This window comes from Schistocerca nitens, chromosome 6 (genome assembly GCF_023898315.1).
Source record: "Schistocerca nitens isolate TAMUIC-IGC-003100 chromosome 6, iqSchNite1.1, whole genome shotgun sequence".
In the NCBI taxonomy this organism is placed as follows: Eukaryota; Metazoa; Arthropoda; class Insecta; order Orthoptera; family Acrididae; genus Schistocerca; species Schistocerca nitens.
This window is the reverse complement of record NC_064619.1, coordinates 148,603,721-148,626,536: the sequence shown is the minus strand read 5'-3', so window position 1 is coordinate 148,626,536 and position 22,816 is coordinate 148,603,721. Positions and strand designations below refer to the sequence as shown.

General features: G+C 41.3%; 1 protein-coding gene across 1 annotated transcript; it reads left to right on the top strand.

Annotated features, from left to right (window-relative positions):
- Nucleotides 1-1,570: 1,570 nt before the first annotated feature.
- LOC126263126 (60S ribosomal protein L37) lies at nt 1,571-17,771 on the top strand. Its single transcript, XM_049960144.1, has 4 exons — nt 1,571-1,728; nt 2,093-2,228; nt 17,490-17,574; nt 17,677-17,771. The coding sequence occupies exons 1-4, from the start codon at nt 1,726-1,728 to the stop codon at nt 17,726-17,728; spliced, it is 276 nt and encodes a 91-aa protein (XP_049816101.1). The 5' UTR covers nt 1,571-1,725; the 3' UTR covers nt 17,729-17,771.
- Nucleotides 17,772-22,816: the final 5,045 nt, after the last annotated feature.

Below are 22,816 nucleotides of genomic sequence, written 5' to 3'. Positions count from 1 at the left end.
GAAACCTAAAAAAAGACAGATGTGTTATCCTCTTCTTCTTGTTGCTGCAATCTATTGCGCTCCGCTACGATCCCATTTGTAAAAAGCCATTGTACAAACCAAAATTCATAACTAGTATTTTGTTTCACGTTCACGCCGATCTCAATAGTTTAATTTACTCGTTCCCTGGCACGCTGCGGGTGCAGTATGCAACAAAATCGAGGCGAAGTGCCGCGACTGTTAAGGCCCGTCCACACGCAACGATCTGTCTGCGCAAATGTCTGCGCACATCACATGTGCGCAGACAGATCGTTGCGTGTGGACAGAAGATTTGCACCAACCTGAGGTGTGTGCAAACCTGGAAGTTGGAGTTGGAGGTTTGAGCGAAACCTCTCAAATCTGTAGGTTCAAACCACATCTGCGCAGACAAGTTGGAGCGTGTGGACAGGAGATCGCCGCAAATCTGGGGCGAAACAGCTGTTTGCTCAGTCTAGTGTTTGCATTTGTACGCACAGAGCATTAAAATGGCTGATACTCGTCAGTGCTCTCGAGAGTTTGTAAGTGAATTCATTGAAATATATAGAAACCACCCATGTTTGTGGAAGATTAAAAGTAAAGAATATAGTGACCGAGACAAAAAGACAGCAGTATACAATGTTCTAATTGAAAAATTACGGGCAGTTGACGCCTCGGCAAGCAGAGAAACGGTAATAAAAAAATAATTTCGTTGCGAATTGGCGAAATTATTTGCGGATGGATGTCGAAACTTATAAGTATCTCTTAAAGCTTGTAACCCCTCATATTATGAGAAAAAATACTTGTATGAGAAGGGCAATTTCTCCTCATGAACGGCTGGCGGTAACATTAAGATTCCTAGCAACAGGAAGGAGCTACAAGGATTTGGAATTTTCATCTGCAATATCGAAACAAGCAATGAGTGAAATAATACCCAACAGATGTGAAGCTATTTTCGCTTTCGTGAAGGATGAGTTCATGAAGGCAAGTCAAGTGAATTAAGTCTGTCAGCGAATTGTTTACCGAAAAGTTATCCAAAGTTCAGAAATCTAGAAGATCTGGTGTAGGAGTAGACCAAGTATACCAGCCAACGTTATGGTATTTTGATCTGCTTGTCTTTCTTAGTGATCAAGAAACGCCAAGACCAAGCAGGAATTGGAGTGTCAATGTGCGAGGAAATGGAACACGAGGTAATGTAAAACAAAACTGGTTCGCCCTGCAACTCTCGCAGTAAATTTACGTGAGAAAACTGCTTTCGCTTTAGCAGCCACTGTCTACACCATTTTGACCGCTTTCTCTGTTTCCTGCGGTTGGTCTGAATGTTTTTTGCAACACAAGTTGCGAACACAGACCACAACAGAACTTCCTCCATTTCTGTATTTCAAAATAACTGACTTAAATTTTGACGTTTACGGGGAGCGTAGTCGCTTGCCACTGATATTTCATTTCTACACCGACAGATGGCGGGCGAGTAGTAGATTGGGGTTTGTGTCGTGTGAACACACCACATTTGCAGCGATCTTTTGCATGTACAGATATCTGCGCCGATGTCTGCGCAGACAGATCGTTGCGTGTGGACCGCGCTTTATGGTAGACTGTGCCATAGATCTTCATACTTCATTTCTTGTTATTAAAACTCTTTGGGTTTGTTGTATAGTATACTTTGACTTGTCATTTCCGTTTTCTTTCTGTGGTGGCTAGTTCTTCCGTTTGAGTGGTGCATATGTAAGCATGGTGAGTAAAACTGTGCTGTTAAACGTAATTTTGATAAGTAAATGTACTGCAAATACTACTTTTGGTGTCAATGTCTGTATTTAAGTTCTTGCAGTACCGCTACTGTCCTGGATTGAATACGAGTGAAATCCAATTGCACATGGTTGTACGCGTGGTCGCCAAATGGTGGGAGTTTGTAGAAAACTGCTCTTACGGGATGTTCACCTGTATTTTACTCGTAGATTGTGTTTGAACCGAGAACATTAATTCCTAATTATTTGTCTGATAGCTTGCATGATCCTTTGTTGCTGCTGATTTGACTTTAGATTCACCAGTGTTAACTGTTTAAGTTGTTATGGAATCTTAAGTCGTATTTTGTTTGCAGACGAAGGGAACATCCAGTTTTGGTAAAAGGCGTAACAAGACTCATACGCTTTGCAGACGATGTGGTCGATCGTCATACCACATTCAGAAGTCTAAATGTGCTCAGTGTGGATATCCAAGCCGGAAACTCAGGAGTTGTGAGTTTATTTTGAAACATTAATCATATGTTGTCTAATATACTATCCGTAGTAGGATGCCCCAGATGTTAAATTGACTCGGTTGTTTAACAAAGATTTGTTAACAAATATTGGTACTGATGTTTTAACAAGTAGCTTCATTAGGTTAAGGACATTATCAGTGTTGTGTGTTCACGAAAGACAATTCTCTTTAAAGAGAATTGTAATGGCAGCCTAATTTTGACGTAGGTCATTGTCAAACATGCAACAAAACATACAAAATACAGGAAGATGTAACGGAATTTAACATCTGTGAGAATGCACCAAATGAATGTTCAGTTTAATCTAGGATAGTGTTGTACTTCCTTTGATGCTGTGTTTCGAGTAGGCATACATAATGAATTTAATCTGCTTGTATTGGCGAGATTGTAATCTTAGAAGTTTCTAAGATGTCTGTGACGTTAGTTTGTGAACATTTGAAATCGCCAAGGCTTTTCTCCGGTCACTCATTGACTGCTGTGATGTGGCAGAAGGCTGCAAAGTGAAGCCAAAGTATTAAACTCCAAGAAATCATTCCTACAGAATTATACAAACAAATCATTCCATCACAGATTGTTGTATGGAGACTGTAGTAATAAGCATCCATGGTGTAGAGAAACAAGAGTTGAAAGCAGATAAGTTGCTAGGTTTTTATGAAATCTAATTGGTTTACAAAGATTACTGTACAGCATTGGCCCTTTAATTAGCTTGCTTTTGTCATCTTATCCAGCACAGTCCCATGTGAGTGGAAAAAAGTGAAAGTGATTCCTATGTATAAGAAAGATGCGGCTGCAAAACTACGCACCATCAATTTGCTGTAGAATCCTTGAACATATTCTCAGTTCGAATATAAATTTCCTTGAGATGGTGAAGCTTTTGTCCACCAATCAGCACTTTTTTAGAAACATTGCTCAGGCAAAACCCTGCCTGCCTTTGTCTCAATGAGATCCTGCAACCCATAGATGACAGCGGGCAGATTCCAGATGCCTAGGCTTCCATAAAGCATTTGACTTGATGCCACACTGCTGACAGTTTCAGAAGGTGCAACCATACAGTAGGGTCAAGGCCCCAGTTATGGCCACATTAAGGGAAATTTGAGATACATTACATTTTTACTATAGGAAGAAAGTATACAAATTACTTCAAAAAATCGTATCTATTGCTTCAAAGTCTACACATTACAACCATGTAAAAACAAATATTCTAAGTTGTATAACAAAAGCAGAAAAAAATATTGAAAAATAAATGGTGCATTTCCCTGGTTTTGGCCATGTAAACCCTACCTATGGCCAGTTGTTTCCCCACTTATGGCCACTTCATATTATAATAAAACTATGGCTAAAATAATTGTTAATCCATGTGCCAGAAGGTAATTTGTGCTTTATACAAGTATATAAGACAACAAACATACATCAAATAGGTAAAAGGTACAGCAACTGAATGAACAGAAAAAAAATCATTAGGCAAAGTATTGTCCCAGTAATTACTTAAATCAACTTCCAGACAAGTTTATTTCTTACGAGTATCAATGGAACCAGGAAACTTTGTTTTTAATGAACGTCCTTCTTGCATCAAGATTGGATCTGGCAGTTTCCCTATAATATCTTCACCTGTTCTAGTCGAAACATCATTTTCAATGTATTCGAAACAAGTTTTCTGAACATTAGAACTTTTTAGGCACTGAATTTCATATTCAGAATCAGAAAGCACTTTCAAAATTACAGATACATACTTAAAAATTGCAGGTCTTGTTGTTCTATTTCCTGTTAAACTCAATTTTCCCAAAATAAAGTCCCCTACTTTCAAATTCTCACTCGTAGATAGTTTCACATTTTCTGGTATATCATCTTCATCTCCTTCTACGTAGTCATCTAAACTGCTTCCACTGTCCGTCCGTTCTTCTTTCTTGGAAGAACTTGTCGGCCTATCACTTAACTCTTGTCTGTTTCTTGTTTTCCCCTTTTTTACAAGAAGATAAAGCCAAGTGCTGCTCTCTGGACTTTTAACTCCTCCATAGCTTTTCTCTTCCTTTTTTCCTGCTCCTTCTCTTGCTTCTCTTTTTCCTTCAGTTCATGATATTCCACCCACTTGTCACTAGTCACAACAGTGGGTGGGTGTTCTTTCTTTCTTTTTGTGCCTCGTTCTTTGGGTTTTGGCCAAGTGATGACACCTTCAAAAACTGTTGCTAATGATTTTGGTGGTGTCACTTGGATACGCACTGAAGATGGACTATGGTTGGAAGTTGGAGTACCTGAATTATGTGAAATCTGTGATATATCTGCAGGAATAAGACTGTTGGCGGGTGTTGAAGGAATATCTGTATTTTGTAAAATGCTGCTGTGTGTTGAATATATGTCAATATTGATGGAGCGCAGGAGAGCTTCTGTTAAGTTTGGAAGGTAGGAGACGAGGTATTGGCAGAAGTAAAGCTGTAGCCTAGTGTAATGTAGGACAGAACATCAATATTGACGTTTTTGTATCAGTTTTTAGAAGTGGCCAAAACAGGATACATATATGTCTCCACTTATGGCCAGATGCGTGGCCATAACCCGGAACCAGGGCTAAATATGGATCTGTTAATGGCCACATACTTTTGATAACATGTTTTTAGTCTGAGCCATATAAAACTTAACAGAAATGAAAATATGATGTCTTATCTTAGCTCTGAAAAGATTAAGTTTCTTCTGATGTTTTATTTAAAAATGTAAAATACAAAAAAACAGATCATGTGTTGCTTAAAAAAAACTTCTGCAAAACCCAGCTTCTTCAACACTGATCTTTTCACAAAATGGTGTCTCCAAACAAAAACAGACAAAAGAATGATTATGTAGACAAATGAATAGAGCCTTTCACAAAGTTTATTATAATCTATGGTAGAACTGGCTGGTATTCCAGAGAAGCTTAAAAATTAACCTTTGATATCGAGGTGGCCATAAGTGGGGTAGTGGCCAAAACTAGAGCCTTCACCCTATAGGTTCCCAGACATTAGTGGCTTGGAGACTTCTTTAGTAACAGAACCCAGTATGTTGTCCTTGATGGTGAGTGTTCATTAGATACAAGGGTGGGGTGCCCCAGGGAAGTGTCGTTGGTCTGATATTATTTTAAATATACATAAATGTGGTCGGCCTGTGTGTGATGCCACCTGTCGGCTTTGATCCGTGACATAAGGCTGTTGTGGTGTGACGTCATGATGGTGCGGAGCTTGGTTTGTGTGTGTGCTGTGTTAGTAGGTGTCATTGTGTTGCGGTTCATGGTGCCCTCTGGTGGTGTGTTTAGGGGTTTGGTGTTGTGTGGTGTAATGGATTCAGTTTGGTCTTATTGATTATAGTGGCTGGTTCGGGTTTTGGCTGTGTTTAGAGCGGAATTGGTTTCAGTGAATTAATGATTTAGTGGTTTTGTGTGAAAGTTCCTGTAGTGCTGTTCGCTGTAGGTCGTATGTTAATGTGAGTAAATGAATTTGTTGGTCTTGTTAGGTATGGACATGACCGATAAAATAGTGTGAGACTCCATGCTATGATGAGTGCGAAAGAGTTGGAGCTGATCAAATTTCTGCAGCTTTTTGGGTAGATTGCGGAGGGGGTCAGGTGTGCTGTCTGTCGGAAGGAAATGACAGTGGCAAAAGTTCAGGCGTATCGGACCAAGGGCGGTTATATGTGGTGGTGCCGTAGGGATAACCTATGGCGCTCAACATGCTGCGGTTACTGGTTCAAGAAGTCAAGGTTGGGCATGTGCGAGATTGTGTTGTTGACGTATTACCTTTCAAAGTTTTTGCATGCATGAGACTGGCGTGAGTGAGAGTAACGTGCTTGACCAATTTTCGTTTTTCCGTGAAGTATGTTCTGAGTTTATTAAGTACAGGGATAATCTGGGTGGGTCTGGGCTTGTGGTGGAGGTGGATGAGTTGCATTTTAGGAAAAGGAAGTATGGCAGGGGTAAGTTTGTGGTTGGTCTCTGGGTGTGGGGGGGGGGGCTGATGTACCGGGGAGGGGGGTGTTCAGAATGTGTGTTCAGGGTTGTGGAGGAGTGGTCTAAGGCGGAATTAGTGGGGTTAATTGAGGAGTTTAAAGAACCGGGTTCCACTGCAGTTTCAGATGCTTTTTCTTATAGGGGGTTGGGTGATAGGGGGTACAATTATTTGGTTGTTAACCATAGTTCAGAGTTTAAATATTGAGATGGGGGCTTATATGAATACTATAGAAGATATGGGGGGGGGGGGGGCGTTAAGTCAGTTCTTGGGAGGGGGAAGAGGCGCTCTTCCAACCTTCAGTCTCATTTAGATGAGTACTGTTGGCAGAAGAGTGTCCCTGAGAGCTTTTTTCCGGGTTTTTGAAGGGCTGTTAGTAAGATGTACAGGCTGAAGGTGGTTGGTTATGGTGGTTTGGGTGGATGGCTGCGGATTGGGGGGGTGGTTTAGTTGTTGGTACTGTTTGGGGGAGGGAGTATGTTGGTTTGTGATTTAGTTGTGGAGGATCTATTTTGTTGCAGTTTTTGTGGAGTTGTGGTGTGTGATTGAGAGTTTTATTTTGCGTTTGGTTTTTGTTTATTGGTATCTTGTTTTGTGGAGATTGGGTTGGGGGGTGTGGGCGGGTTGGGTCTTTCTTCTGTTTTTCTTTTTGTTGTGTGTGTGTGTGTGTGTGTGTGTGTGTTTTCGATTTATTATCGTGTTTATCATTTTTACATAATGATGTCATAGGCGCCATATTGGAGTTGTGGTGTATGGTCGTTTCCTCCATATTTATGACATCATGGGTCAAAGCAGACGGGTGGAATCGGACGCTTCTGTATTTCCCATAAATGATATGGTGGATAGGGTAAGCAGCAGTGCCTTCATTTGCTGTTGATGCTGTGGTGGATGGCAAGGTGTCATCGTTGAGTGACTGTAAGATGATATAAGATGACAAATGAAATTTGTAGTCTGTGTTGAATGGCAGCTAGCTCTAAATTTAGGAAATGTAAGTTAATGTGGATGAATGGGAAAAGCAAACCCATAACTTTCGAATGCATTAGTGTGCTGCTTGAGAGACATGTCGATTAAATATGTTGCAAAGCAATATTGGCCCATTGTTGAGTACTGTTAATATTTTGGATCTGCATCATTACTTCTTTGACCTACTGTTCCTCTCGTGAAGAGTGCATAGGGAAAAACTAATACTTTAATATTTCTGTGTGAGCTGTGATCCTTTCATCATTTTGTTTTCAAACAGAGTAGAAAGTTGGTGATTAATGTTTCATGATAAGGTCCTGCCGCAGTGAAAAATTTGTTTTAATTATTGCCATTCACACTTCCTTCACAATAATATAAAATTAGCTACCCTTCTTTGAACTTTTTCGATGTACTTTGTAAATCCTATCTGATGTGGGTCCCACACTACACAGCAATGCTCCAGAAGAGGATGGAAAAGAGCAGTGTAGGCAGTATCTTTAGTAAATCTTTCCTGCCAATAAATCACAGCCTATGGCTTGCTTTCCTCACAGCATTGTCTGTGTGACTGTTCCAATTTGTAATTGTATTTTGTTGGGTTTCGAGCTTTCAGATTTGTGTGATTTATTGTGTAACAGATATTTAGTCAGGGTGTATACGACCTGGGAGATACGGGAAAAACCTGGAAATTTTTTGGAATTCCGGAAATTTTTCATTGTTTTAGTTTCCAGTTAATTTTTTGTGATTTTGATGGGTAAGAACCAATACTCCAACAAAGGATATTACTGTATCCTGCTACTACAGCAACAAAACATGAACGAGAGAAGAAAAACGAAAATAAAACTTAGTCGCAAAGGAAATACGCCACATACAACAATAAAAAGAGTACTCATGCAAGCGTTTGCAACTTCAAAGTATGTCAAAGGCTTTGGGAAGACTATGCAATGCTTCCTAACAACAAATTGCCTCTGAGTGTGACGTCACAACTGTTTACTGTATTTGAGCAGTTGCAGGCAGGCTCTTGTGCCTGTGCAGTTGTCGCGTATGAGTAGTACCTTCTCCCGCTTCTGGCTACAGACGTGCAGTTAGGCGCCATTATCTAATATTGCCCCGGTTCGGAAATATTGGAGATCGGAGCTGATCGACAGAAGTTAGTTGTAGTGGGGAGTCTCCACGTGACCAATGTTTACATTTTGTGATTTTGATGTTTCCTCTTCATTTATTGCTCTCACATTAAGTGAAAACAAAATGGATATCTATGGCTGGGAGCTATCAAATGAATTAAAATGTGCTCGCATAATGACAGAAGGTTTTAGTTTCAGGTTTTATCACCACCTTTCTGACAGTCGAGCATTAATTGCCCTGCAGAGCAATGAAGTTACTTTTGTCGATTTGCTAAGGAAATTTGGCTTTTATCAATCTTTTCCGCTGGGGCAGTCAATTTATCTGAAACGAAGCTTTTAATTCCATGCTATGGGCTAGTTTCAACTGTTCGCTGCATTTCAAAAGTGCATGTTTTCATCTTCTAGCACATATGGCATTATGCCATAATAAAGAACCAAACATTGAGATAATACAGTACCGGTACCCAAGAAAATTTACATCCAAATCTGGACATACGAATGTGCACTTTAAGCCGAATTACGCATTTTAGTATGGTTCACGAAATTCCGATGTTCTTGGAGTATCCTCTGATGTCTTGTTTCTTTTATGACATAGTTTAAGATCTTTTAATGTTTTACACCGATGAACATACTGGCTTCCTGCATCATCGTAGCTGCGCAAGCGTGACGACACCTGTTTCTGGCGCTCTCTGGCAACTATCGAAACGAATCTATTTCTAACAGGTCACAGGAAAATATTGCGAATAGTTGTTTGAAAAGTGTTACTTTCAAAGTAAATTTCATTTTATGCAAGATGAATTATGTGCAAGAATGTACTATGAATTTCTCAAATCACAGAGTGTTTGACTCTCATTTAAAAATAGTCTTTCGAGGACGTACATTTAGAAAAATTTCGAGCTCAGATCAGCCATTCATGTCTTTATTAAAAATTTTACTGACACATTAAAGTGTAACGCGCACACAAAAAATCAACATTATAGGCTGTGTGAAAGCTTAGCTTCTCTTACAGTTTATTAATCTTAGAGGCCAATATTGTATGTGAAAGCTTTGCTTTGCTTGTAGTAATGCTGTGTATGTCAATGAAAACCAACTTTTCCTATTTGTGTGTATGCGCTGGTTAACAATGATATTGCTATTGGCTGACATCACATGTCCTACACTAGATGATCCGCTGTCATCGGCTGGCGAGATCACGTGACGAGCTGTGACTGGCTACAAAAGCACATTGCAATCTTAATATCAGTGCTTCAGAAAGGAACATGCAGCGTTTGGTGGAATTTCAATTTACACTTTCGTAATACGAAATTATGCAGCGTATATGTTGCTGCACCTCAGATTTTTCCAAAACTTTATATAGATACTGAGTTTGGTCTTCTAAAGGTCCTAGAAGTTCTACACCGGTGTATAAAACATAACCATTCAAAGGATTGATAAGTTTTACAGTTCTGAGGAAAAGTATACTGTCACTTAACATGGAAAAAGTGTATTTTCACCTGGGAGAAAGTGTAATTTTAACCAGGAAATCCAGGACTTTTTCTTGTCTACTTATACACCACGTTAGTGTTTGTATGGAATTTTTCTTGTCTACTTATACACTATGTTAGTGTTTGTATGGATGTCTTTGCACTTTAATCATTTAGTCAGTTGCCACTTTGTGCCATACTGATATCTTGGCAAAATCTTTTTGCAGTTGGTTTTGATCATCTGATGGCTTTACAAGACAGTAAATCATAACATCTGCAAACGAGGGTTAGTAAATCATAGCATCTGCAAACGAGGGTTGCTAAGATTCTCCTAATCATTGATGCATATGATGATGATAGTTACTACACTCGGCATGTTTTTCGTTTTATCCTTGCATCTGCAATGCTTGGAAAATATTGCCTTGTGAATTGTATACACTTGTAGCTGTTAAAACACTATTCAGAGATATGTGGTCTCACATGAAAGCTGTGGACAAGTCCGTATTTTTATTTTCAACAACAGTTTCAATAGTATTTTTCATTTTTTCCCTGTGCTACATAAACAGCAGATCCTATTGCAATGTTGGTTAGATATTGAGGATAGTCTAGGGAGGTTCATTGCACAACATAACAAAGTACCTATGGTCTAGCTCTTAATTGTAAACCATAACATCTGCTACAATATTTCAAATTTTGTAACCCCAGCATTTTTGTTGTATTGTTAGATTCCAGGTAGTTCTTTAAAGCATGACAGCATCAGTGTACATATACCAGTGTAGAGGCTAGGCACTATGCAGATGTCAGATATTGATGTAGATAAGACAAATTCAAAGTACCCTTAACTATCTTGTGTTAATGCACACTTTTTAAATACCTTCACAGTAGTTCTTTGCATGTGAAAGGTATGAACTCCATGACTTCACCAGATATGACTCTAACATATGGACTTACAAAGAAAACTGTACAAATTGTTAAAATCTGTCAACTCTTTCAAGGTAGCCAACAGAAAAGTTAACTATCTTGTGCTCGATCTTATCTCCGGCAAGGCATGTTTAGTGTCTCATGAACAGGGAGCAAAACATAATGTGCTGCAATTTATATAAAAAAAGAAAATACTTCCATGTACATCATATCAGTGTTTTAGACACTATTCTAAATGGGAGACTCTGTTTTCCCAAAATTCTATTCTGCCATTGAAAAACTTATTCTGCATGCCCTTGGCACTGCCTGGCCGGCACGTAAGCAATAAAGTTCCGCAGTAGGACAGTTGCTGGCTATGGGCTCCTCACTGTTTTGAAGCTTGTTGTTAAATACTGCATTGTGATACGCAAATTAAAAACTATTGTTTTAAATTGTGCCTTTTTAATATTCACTGAAGTAAGATTTATTCCTCCATTCATGAGACTCTGTATCTAAATATCCTTTGTACAGCAAGCAAAACCTTTTGTAGAAAACTGTTTTACATTAATGGCTGCACATGGCAGATATCGGTGAACACTTGGTGGATAGATTTGAACATTTAATATACTTCATTGAATAACAGAAAGGAAGTTTTTATGGACTTTGGTAATATGGTGTGAACTTCTAAAAGTGTATTAAACTAGAAATGAGAGAGAAAATTGCCAAGGCCATGGAAGTAGTAAAGTATGACTTGTCACTTAACACTGGTACATGTTATTGTGGTATAACAAAAACAATCAATTTTGACATGCAGTAAGTCTTCACTGACCCACGGTTGTGGGTGACTATCCTGAAATGTACCCCTTTTCGTAGCCCTCTCTGGTCCTTTCCGTTCACTCCTCTTCCTTCCCAGTCCATGTTCCCTTGCTGAGGTAAAGGCATCTTGTACAGTTGCAGTAGACATGGGATGATTGAGATTGGGCAGTGGCTCCAAACGCTTACCTAATCATAATCTCACTTTGTGTGTGTTCTGCTGCCACTTGGCAAGTAGATTTTATCTAAATTAGATTATTGCGGTATGGATGATTCAGCTTTGACAGACGAAGAAACAGTAATAGTTTGTTAGCCTGAGAAGGGTTGGTCCCCAGGAATCAACTTTTTGATATGCAGTGTTGCTGATGATGATCTTAGGTATTACATACAGCAGGTGTCATCCCCTCCCCCTGTGGCTCCTGGGGTTAGAATAGGCCTGAGGTATTCCTGCCTGTTGTAAGAGGTGACTAAAAGGAGTCTCGCACTTTTTGATTCTGTAAGTTAAGGTCCCATTTTATGGTTTGAACTGCCACGTTCCAAATTCTACAGAAGTGCGAGCCATATGAGGAAGGGCACCTTGCATGGTGCATGAGTTATCCATAGTGCCCTTAGATTTGATCTCCTGGACCTCTTGTCTTGGCTTTGCATCTCCACCTGTAATTCAACTATTTGGGTGAGGATGCTTTCTGGGGTATGTCATCTTCTGTTGGCTCCTGTCCTGTTTCGCCCCATGACAATATTGGATTCCTCTGCACTCAGTACCCAGCACGGTAGCCAGTTCGTTGTGGTGGGGCCGTCATGTACCCATTTGGCGGTAGCTCCCTGACAACATAGGGATCACACTGCTGATGGCTGAGCTGTAAACTCCCCACATATGCCAAAGAGTAGTAGAGGCCTGTCTTCCTGGGGCATCAGGACTCCAGACAACGGCCATCATGCCAGGTGGTCTTTGCTGTGGTGTGTGTGGGGAGAGCCCCTGATCGGAGTGGGTGGCATCAGGGTGGATGACCCGCAATGAAGTGGACAGTCATCTCTTGCTTGTGACTGTACGGCGCCAGCAGTCTCTAAGAAGGGCAAGATTGAGTACAATGCTGACAGATATGACTCTTAAATTGTTTGCTACGCCATGGGAGGAATGTAGGGCTACAGAAAGAAGAGCCATATTAGCCTCGGTATTTACTCTGTAGCAGAATGGACGGGGACTACTTTCTACCTATGAAGCCTTAATTGTTGTTGAACATCTTGAGAATAAGTTTGGGGAAGTGACAGCACTGTTAAAGATGAGAAAGTGGTGCATTTGATTCAGACAGCATCCCCAGCCCAGTCCCAGGCATTACTTGTGACCTGCTGGGTCTTATTTTTGTTTCCATCACTCCCCATAAAAGTCTGAACATGGTCCAGGGGATTATTTTCCATCATGACCACCTCTTGCAGTCCGACAACGAGCTGCACGCCAATGTAGAATGGCGGGGTGTTTTTCATCTGATGCATTTACGGGGGACCTAACAGGGTTGGCACTGGTGCCTGGTTTATTGCTGTGACAGTAAACCATTCGTCCCTCACCCTGTGCAGTGCTTTAAGTGGTGGAAGTTCAGGCACATCTTCCCGCTGCACTTCCAGTGCCACATCTTGACTGCAGACATCCACTGCACCCAGATACTCCATGTGCACCACCTCCCACTTGCATGAACTGTGGAGAGCAGCATTTGCCCAGCTGGCCAGACTGCACAGTATTACATAAGGAGTGGGAAATCGTGGAGTACAAGACCCTGGACAGATTACACCCTGTTCGATTGACATCCACATATGCTGCAGCTGCATTACCATTGCTGTCACAAGTACAAGTTGTATCACACTCTGTGCCATGAACAGTGGGCTCTCTGGACCTCCAGAATATATCTGCCCCTTTGGTGGTAGGGGGAAAATCTTTCCATTGCTCCCAAAGTACCTAATTTGGTAGCAAGGCCCCCACCTCAAATGCAGGGGACATTGGTCCTCTCTTCCCCAGCTGGAGAAGCAACAGCCTACTCCGGCTCCTCTCGTGGAAAGGGTCCTTTGGGACCCTCTCTCCCAAGCTCTCCACTAATGCCACAGTGGCTAAAGGAGTCAAAAGCTGCTCCTCCATGCCTGAAGCTACTTCAGAGAAGTTCTCCCAGTGAGCCCCTATAGAGGAGTGAGAGCAAGCAAGCAAAGAAGTCTGCTAAGAAAAAGGACCCTCCAGTGGCCCAACACCACCACCACCACTTCCTACCAATTCTGCACCTGTCAATGAGGTGAAGATCTGTGTCCCCTGAGGACCTGAATCTCATTGCTGCCTCATCTGCAATAGGAATGGATACAAATACTCAATCGGTGGCAGCAGGTGACCCTGAGGTGTAATGTGCCGCCTTGTGTGCTTCATGCCTTCCCCACCTCATGGTAACTTCATCCTCCAGTGGAATTGCTGCGGTTTTTTCCACCACCTGGCTGAGCTACAGCAACTGTTAAGCTTTACACCTTCTTTATTGCACTTCAGGGAACCTGATTCCCAGCTGTGCAGACCCCTGCCCTCTGCGGCTGTAGGGATATTACAAGAACTTAGCATCTATAATAGCGTCAGGTGAATCTTGTCCTGAACTCAGTATGCAGTTAACCTGGGTCCTTTGAAACTACTCTGTAAGCTGTGGCTGTCAGGATAAGGATGACACAGGAAATAACTGTCATATCTTCCTCTAGATGGTGCAGTACCCCTGAACCCATTGGCTACGCTGATTCAACAGCTCCCTAAACCTTTCTTACTTTGGGATGTTTTAATGACAATAACCCCTTGTGGGTTAGCACTGTGCTTACTGGCTGAGGTAGAGATGTCAAAACTCAGGTCTCAGCTCGACCTCTGCCTGCCTCTTAAATACTGCGGCCCCACACATTTCAGTGTGGCTCATGGCACTTACTCGGCCAGTGCAGCCCAGGACTTCTCCCATCTGTCCACTGGAGAACCCACGATGACTTGTGTGATATTGACCACTTTCCCATCTTCCTGTTTTTCCGTCAGTGCCATTCCTCAGACATCTGCCAAGATGGGCTTTAATCAAGGCAGACTGGGAAGCTTTCACCTCGGCTGTCACCCGTTGAACCTCCTCCATATGGTACCATTGATGTGGTAGTTCAGCAGATCACTAGAACGATCATTTCTGCAGCAGGAAACACGATCCCTTGTTCTTTAGGGTGCTCCCAGTGAAAGTCAGTACCTTGGTGGTCACCGGAAATTGCTGAGAACATTATTTAATGTCGGTGAACCCTACAGCAACATAAGTGGCACCCTTCCCTAGAGCACCTAATAGCAGCTTTTAAATGGCACTGTGCCCACATTCGCCAGCTTCTAAAGACTGGTATGTTGGGGAGAGGTATGTCTCGACCATTGGGTGCGATACGTCACCTTCCCAAGTCTGGGCAAAGATCAGGCGGGTTTGTGGGTACCAGGCCCTGATAGGTGTCACTGACATAAACATCAGTGGTGTTTAATCTACCGACGCAAACACAGTTGCTGACCACTATACTCAAGCCTCCCCGTTGGAGAATTATCCCCCAGCAATCCGCACCCTGAAGTGGCAGATGGAAAGGAAAGCTCTCTCGTTCGGTGAACGTCACAGTGAACCATATAATGCTCTATTTACAGGGTGGAAGCATGTGTCCTTGCACATTTCCCTGACCCAGCTCCTGGGCCAGATCATTTGCACAGTCAGATGATCAAACATCTCTTGTTCGAATACAAGTGACACCTCCTCGTCATCTTCAACCGGATATGGTGCAATGGCATCTTTCCATCACAGTGGTGAGAGAGCACCATTATTCCAGAGCTCAAACCCAGTAAATACCCGCTTGATGTGGATAGCTATCATCCCATCAGCCTCACCAACATTCTTTGTAAGCTGTTAGAATGTATGTTAAGTCGGTAGTTTGTTTGGTCCTGGAATCACATTGCCTTCAGGCTCCATGCCAGGGCAGTTTCTGCCAGCGTCGCTCTACCATTGATAATCTAGTTTCCCTTGAGTCTGCCATCTGAATAACCTTTTCCAGGTGCCAATACATGGTTGCTGTCTCTTTTGATTTACAAAAAGCTTATGGTGTAAACTGGCCTGAGCAACACCAAATGGAGTGCAGATCACTCTGCACTGCTGCTGCTCTACAGAGCCCTTGTTCAATCCTGCCTTGACTATGGGAGTCTAGTTTATGGTTTGGCGGCATCCTCAGTGTTGCATTTGCTTGACCCAGTGTGCCATTGTGGTGTTTGACTGGCAACGGGGGCTTTTAGGATGAGTCTGGTGACTAGCATCCTTGTGGAGGCTGAGTCCCTCCATTGAAGGCTAGGTGTGCACAACTGCTCGCCAGTTATTTTGCACACTTCAAAGTACTCCTGAGCATCTGAATTACTGCCTCCTTTTTCCACCCATGGCAGTTCATCTCCCACATCGGAGGCCCAGGTCAGGGCTTACGATTGCGGTTTGCATTTGATCTCTTCTGTCTGGAGTGGAGTCCTTACCTTTATCACCTATACTCTAGGTCCATTCATGTACACCTCCAGGATTTACACATAGCAGAAGCTTTGTCTGGACCTTTCACATGGTCCTAAGGATTCAGTTAACCCTGTGGCTCTCTGCTGTTACTTCCTCTCGTTTCTTGACATGTACTGGACCATGAAGTAGTTTACACTGATGGCTGATGGTCACGTTGGCTTCGCTGTGTTCATGGAGGACATGTTGAAGAGCACTCCTTGCCAGATGGCTGCAGTGTTTTCACTGCAGAGCTGGCAGCATTTTCTCGTGCTCTTGAGTGCATGTGCTCTTCTCTGTACTGACTCTTCGAGCAGCCTACAAGCTATTGACCAATGCTACACCCGCCATCCTTTGATAGTGGCCATTCAGGAGTCCCTGACCAAACAAGCTACACGGAAACTGCTTTTGGAGATCGGCATCCCCGCAATAACTTGCGATCATTATTTCGCTGCAGTTTTTCAGCTTTGGGAGATGGAATGGCATAATCTCAGTACGCACAACAAATTGTGTGCCATTAAGGAGACTACGAAATTGTGGAAGGCCTCCATGTCAGATTGTGAAAATATGGACATCAAAATGTTGTAATTTGATTACTAAAGGTGAATATAGTCTGTGGAGGTTGCAGGAGAGAACACAGTCCCAATTGTAGAAGAGAAAGAAGTGCCCCATGTCAAGGGTACATTTCAACAATTGTGCTTGAGCTGAAATGTAAAAGTGACCTTTCGTTTGACTGTGATAAGAAATTGCAAACTGTAGTAAAGGCTCTACATTACTGTGATCTAATTTTGGCACTTTTTATTTAGTAGCTGTGTGTGCTGTTACTGTCATGTTCTGTAGATCAAAGTTGTTGTACCTAAGGCAGTTAATTTGCACATATCAAAGTAAATTTTCCTGATAATACAGTAATGTTGGTGATTCAATTGGCATTGATATTTGGTAGTGGGACTGGTCTAAAATTTTGTGCTGTATGCTTGTCAGTGATTACAAATTTTTTCAGGATTGTTTTTAATATATCACTGCTTTAAATTTTTATGGCTGCATACCTTACTCCCTTGTATGAGAGCCCAAGGTTTAGTTGTGATTTTTTAAGTCAGTGTACTAGAAAGTCTGCAATAATTCAGAACTGTTGATACACATTGATCATTAGCTTTCAGGTGCTTTGTATGCTTTGTTTTGGAAATGCAAAGATTTTACCAGAGTTACTGTAAGTCTCTTCAGTTTTTACTGTTCAGTCAGCTGCCTTGAAATAAAAAACATAACTAGTCCAGTATCTTTGTAGTTATGTACTGTTTTCTTACTGTGCATTATTTTAATCTAATAGAATTATAACATACAAATCTGTGAATTTTGTTTCTGTAATTTTTGGGTAAATTTCTGTGTAACTAAATTCTAAAGACTACCCATAGTGCTTTGTTTCTTTAACCTCTTTTGAAAATGTTTTATTGAATTTTAACCCTACTAAAATATATATTATTCGACATTGTTTATAGATAACTGGAGTGTGAAAGCTAAACGCAGGAAGACTACTGGCACTGGCAGGATGCGCACATTGAAAATTGTGCGGAGGAGATTCAGGTATATTACCTAACTAGCACTTCCAAAGTTTTCTATGTAAATGCTATTTAAAAAATTTATTGATTGCTGGCTGTGACTATATACTTCTGTCTTATTTTCCAGGAATGGTTTCCGTGAAGGTGGAAAACCGGCTCCTCGTAAAGTTTCAGGTTGAGTTCATGTAATGAAGTATTGAAATAAAGTTAATTTGTACATTTGCTGTGTCTTTCAATCTGCCTAATAATGAAAGTCCCAATATTATCATTTGTGATAATGGTGACACTCTTATCAGAAGCGAGATGTGCAGCTCCCTGTGCATTTACTTACAACATCTTTTACATTTGTCTCACAGTATTTGCTTACTTCAAATGATAGTACTGCCTGACCAAATTATTCACGAGCAAAGAAGCTGCAATTGTTTTGTGTGATGAGTACATTTAAACTTGGAGGAATTTATCAATGTTATAGTAAGCTTAGTAACATATACTGATGGAAAAAACTGCAACACCAAATTACAATTAGTGTAGTTGTCTAGGTAATACATTTAAATGAACATTGCAAGATCACAGGCTAATGTAAGAGTGAGATAAGCCATTGCAAATGCGAAATGCTGGTACATTAATAATAGAGGTAACCACCAGAATGTTAAATTCAAGTATGCAGACGTGTGTGCATTGTGTTGAACAGGTGCTGGGTGTCAGTTTGTGGGATGCTGTTCCATGCCTGTTGGACTTTGTCAGTCAATACAGGGACGGCTAATGCTGTTTGTGGATGACACTGGAAATGGTGTCCGATGTTCCGTTTGTGCTCGATTGGAGTCGGATCTAGTAGGCCCAGGCAACAGGTTGACACTGCACAGCATACTGGGTTACAGCAGTATGTGGATGAGCCTTATCTTGTTGTACAATAGCCTCTGGAATACTGTTCATGAAAGGTGTGGCACAACCAGTTGAATCATCAGATTGTGCAGTCAGGGGGTGTGGGATAACCATGAGTGTGCTGCTGCTGCTGCTGCTGCTGTCAGAATGAAACTGCACACCAGACCATAACTCAAGTTGTAGGTCCATTGTATTGAGGCCACAGAAAAGTTGGTTGCAGGTACTCGTCTGGCTTCCACCTAACAAAGACACAGCTTTCATCAGAAAGCACACCAGACCTCCACCCTGCCCCAAATGAGCTCTCATTTGACACCACTGAAGTCACAGATGGCAGTCGTTTGAGGGCAGTGGACTGCATGCTAAAGTGCATCTGGCTCAGAGCTGTCCTTGAAATACCTGATTTGTAACATATTTTTGTCACTGAGGTGCCAGCTGCTGCTCATATTGCCGCTGGAGGTGCTGTAGAGTGCACCAGAGCCATACGCCGAAGACAATGGTTATTCCTCATGGTACTGCCCTCCTGGCCACTTAGAGCCCAGTCTTCTTGCTACTGTACATTTTAGTGAACACTGCTGCCAGCAATTATGTACAGTGTCTACATTACTGCCAAGTCTTTCTGCAATATTGCCAAAGGAACATGCAGCTGTATGTAGCACTATTACATGATGTTCAAACTTAGGTATAGTGGCATCTTTGTCCCCTTTAAGGCATTCTTGACTTAAATCAGCTCGTGTCCAGTCTAAAAGGTAACTAACACTCATGACTACAGCATGTATTTAAAGGAAGCCTGATTTGCATACTCATAGTGGTGTTACTAGTGCCACTTTCGTGAGACTGGCTACAAATTTAAAATGACATGTTTCAGATGTAGAAAACAAGCCAGGTAGTGATGAAGGCCATGGCTACTTGCTTGCAGTGGCCATAGGCTTAATTTGCAAATTGTATTCTCAATTTGCAGTGAAACCTCTACAGCCAGCTTTACCAGCTTCAGTCCCAGCCAGGTGCCCACCAGCAGAGGTGGACAAATGGCTTTGTGGGGGCAGTTACGCAGCTGGGCTGTACCCTGTGCAGATGTGCTGCACTGGCAGAGTGCACAAGGGCAAAGGAGATAGTGCCTCACATGCATAGAATGCATGCAATAGGGTGCTTCCTCTTGTGACATGTACTAGCTGCACTTAACTGAGTGAGCAGAAGGGTGCCTGCATTGGAACAGCATGCTCTATACAGATGTTGCTGATGCCAGTTCTAAAAGATTTCCTTAGTTCCAATTTGTGCAGATAGAAATTATTGCAGTTTGTGTTCACATTTACTGGTCCAGGCAAGAAATGATACCTAAAGCAAGTCCAGAGCAAGACAAGTGTTGCTTGTGGAATACTAAAATTTGTTGCATTTCAGTGAAACTGCTAGTCTGCAAACTACTTAGCACTATTCAACTGCTACATGGTGTTTACATTCAAAATACCACCAGTTGCCAGCTACCACAACAAATTTGAAATAATTTTAACATGTTAAGTGAACTTGAAAGAAGGTTGTATACATGGAAGAACCCCGGAGATACTAAAAGGTATCAGATAGATTATATAATGGTAAGACAGAGATTTAGGAACCAGGTTTTAAATTGTAAGACATTTCCAGGGGCAGATGTGGACTCCGCCCACAATCTATTGATTATGGGCTGTAGGTTAAAACTGAAGAAACTGCAAAAAGGTGGGAATTTAAGGAGATGGGACCTGGATAAACTGGAAGAACCAGAGGTTGTAGAGTGTTTCAGGGAGAGCATAAGGGAACAATTGACAGGAATGGGGGAAAGAAATACAGTAGAAGAAGAATGGGTAGCTTTGAGGGATGAAATAGTGAAGGCAACAGAGGATCAAATAGGTAAAAAGACGAGGGCTAGTAGAAACCCTTGGGTAACAGAAGAAATATTGAACTTAATTGATGAAAGGAGAAAATATAAAAATGCAGTAAATGAAGCAGGCAAAAAGGAATACAAACGTCTCAAAAATGAGATCGACAGGAAGTGCAAAATGGCTAAGCAGGCATGGCTAGAGGACAAATGTAAGAATGTAGAGGCTTATCTCACTAGGGGTAAGATAGATACTGCCTACAGGAAAATTAGAGAGACCTTTGCAGAAAAGAGAACCACTTGTATGAATACGAAGAGCTCAGATGGAAACCCAGGTCTAAGCAAAGAAGGGAAAGCAGAAAGGTGGAAGGAGTATATAGAGGGTCTATACAAGGGCAATGCACTCGAGGACAATATTATGTAAATGGAAGAGGATGTAGATGAAGATGAAATGGGAGATATGATACTGTGTGAAGAGTTTGACAGAGCACTGAAAGACCTGAGTCGAAACAAGGCCCCAGGAGTAGACAACATTCCATTAGAACTACTGATGGCCTTGGGAGAGCCAGTCCTGACAAAACTCTACCATCTGGTGAGCAAGATGTATGCGACAGGTGAAATACCCTCAGACTTCAAGAAGAATATAATAATTCCAATCCCAAAGAAAGCAGGTGTTGGCACGTGAAAATTACCGAACTACCAGTTTAATAAGTCACAGCTGCAAAATACTAATGCGAGTTCTTTACAGATGAATGGAAAAACTGATAGAAGCCGACCTCGGGGAAGATCAGTTTGGATTCCGTAGAAATGTTGGAACACGTGAGGCAATACTGACCCTATGACTTATCTTAGAAAATAGATTAAGGAAAGGCAAACCTATGTTTCTAGCATTTGTAGACTTAGAGAAAGCTTTTGACAATGTTGATTGGAATACTCTTTCAAATTCTGAAGGTGGCAGGGGTTAAATACAGGGAGCGAAAGGCTATTTACAATTTGTACAGAAAGCAGATTGCAGTCATACGAGTTGAGGGGTATGAAAGGGAAGCAGTGGTTGGGAAGGGAGTGAGACAGGGTTGCAGCCTATCCCCGATGTTATTCAATCTGTATATTGAGCAAGCAATAAAGGAAACAAAAGAAAAATTTGGAGTAGGTATTAAAATCCATGGAGTAGAAATAAAAACTTGGAGGTTTGCCGATGACATTGTAATTCTGTCAGACAGCAAAGGACGGAAGAGCAGTTGAACGGAATGGACAGTGTCTTGAAAGGAGGGTATAAGATGAACATCAACAAAAGCAAAATGAGGATAATGGAATGTTGGCGAATTAAGTCGGGTGATGCTGAGGGAATTGATTAGAAAATGAGACACTTAAAGTAGTAGTGGCATTTTGCTATTTGGGGAGCAAAATAACTGATGATCGAAGTAGAGAGGATATAAAATGTAGACTGGCAATGGCAAGGAAAGTGTTTGTGAACAAAAATTTGTTAACATAGTGTATAAATTTAAATGTCAGGAAATCGTTTCTGAAAGTATTTGTATGGAGTGTAGCCATGTATGGAAGTGGAACGTGGACGATAAATAGTTAAGACAAGAAGAGAATAGCTTTCGAAATGTGGTGTGACAGAAGAATGCTGAAGAATAGATAGGTAGATCACATAACTAATGAGGAGGTATTGAATAGAATAGGGGAGAAGAGGAGCGTGTGGCACAAGTTGATAAGAAGAAGGGATCGGTTGGTAGGACATGTTCTTAGACATCGAGGGATAACCAATTTAGTATTGGAGGGCAGCGTGGAGGGTAAAAATCGTAGAGGGAGAAATACATTAAGCAGATTCAGAATGATGTAGGCTGCAGTAGGTACTGGGAGATGAAGCTTGCAGAGGATAGAGTAGCATGGAGAGCTGCATCAAACCAGTCTCAGGACTGAAGACCACAACAAGTGAACATGTAACAAATGTTATGGGACACTGTGGTTAAATTTAACTTTGTGTTTCTATCAACCATTACATTAAGATGTAAACACTCCATTTTGTAATAACAGCCCAGAAATCATGGCAAAAAAGTTAACAGAAGTGTGTTGTTCCCTATAGATATACTATTTAAAAATTTGGTTGGGGTGTGATTTTTGTCGTCTCGGCAGTCAACAACAAATTTATTTACTGAATGAGGTTCATGTAAATTAGATTAAGTAAAATGGTGTGATTAACTGTGACTTGAGTTTCCCTGCAGCTTGAAGATCTACAAGCAAAGCACCTAAATTTTTTTTGCCTCGTAGACAATGTGCCTATTTTTTTCAGTTTTGGGTAGATACAGTGTTACATATATTGAATTTTTACAAATTCATCAACTTATAATGTTTTAACAGTCCACACAGTGGTACTCACTTTGATAGGTTTAACTGTGAAGAAGTGTAGACTGACATTTTTATGCATTTATTATTTTAAATGATTCAAAATGCAAAGCTAGTAAAATTACGTCATAAATGCTTTTAATGGGAGGGATTAGCCTGAATCTTTGTTAGCAGATTTCCAATATTTGGC

Coding starts and splice junctions, on each gene's coding strand:
- LOC126263126 (XM_049960144.1), top strand. Junction 2,229..17,489: donor AAGCCGGAAACTCAGGAGTT/GTGAGTTTATTT, acceptor CATTGTTTATAG/ATAACTGGAGTGTGAAAGCT. Junction 17,575..17,676: donor ATTGTGCGGAGGAGATTCAG/GTATATTACCTA, acceptor CTTATTTTCCAG/GAATGGTTTCCGTGAAGGTG.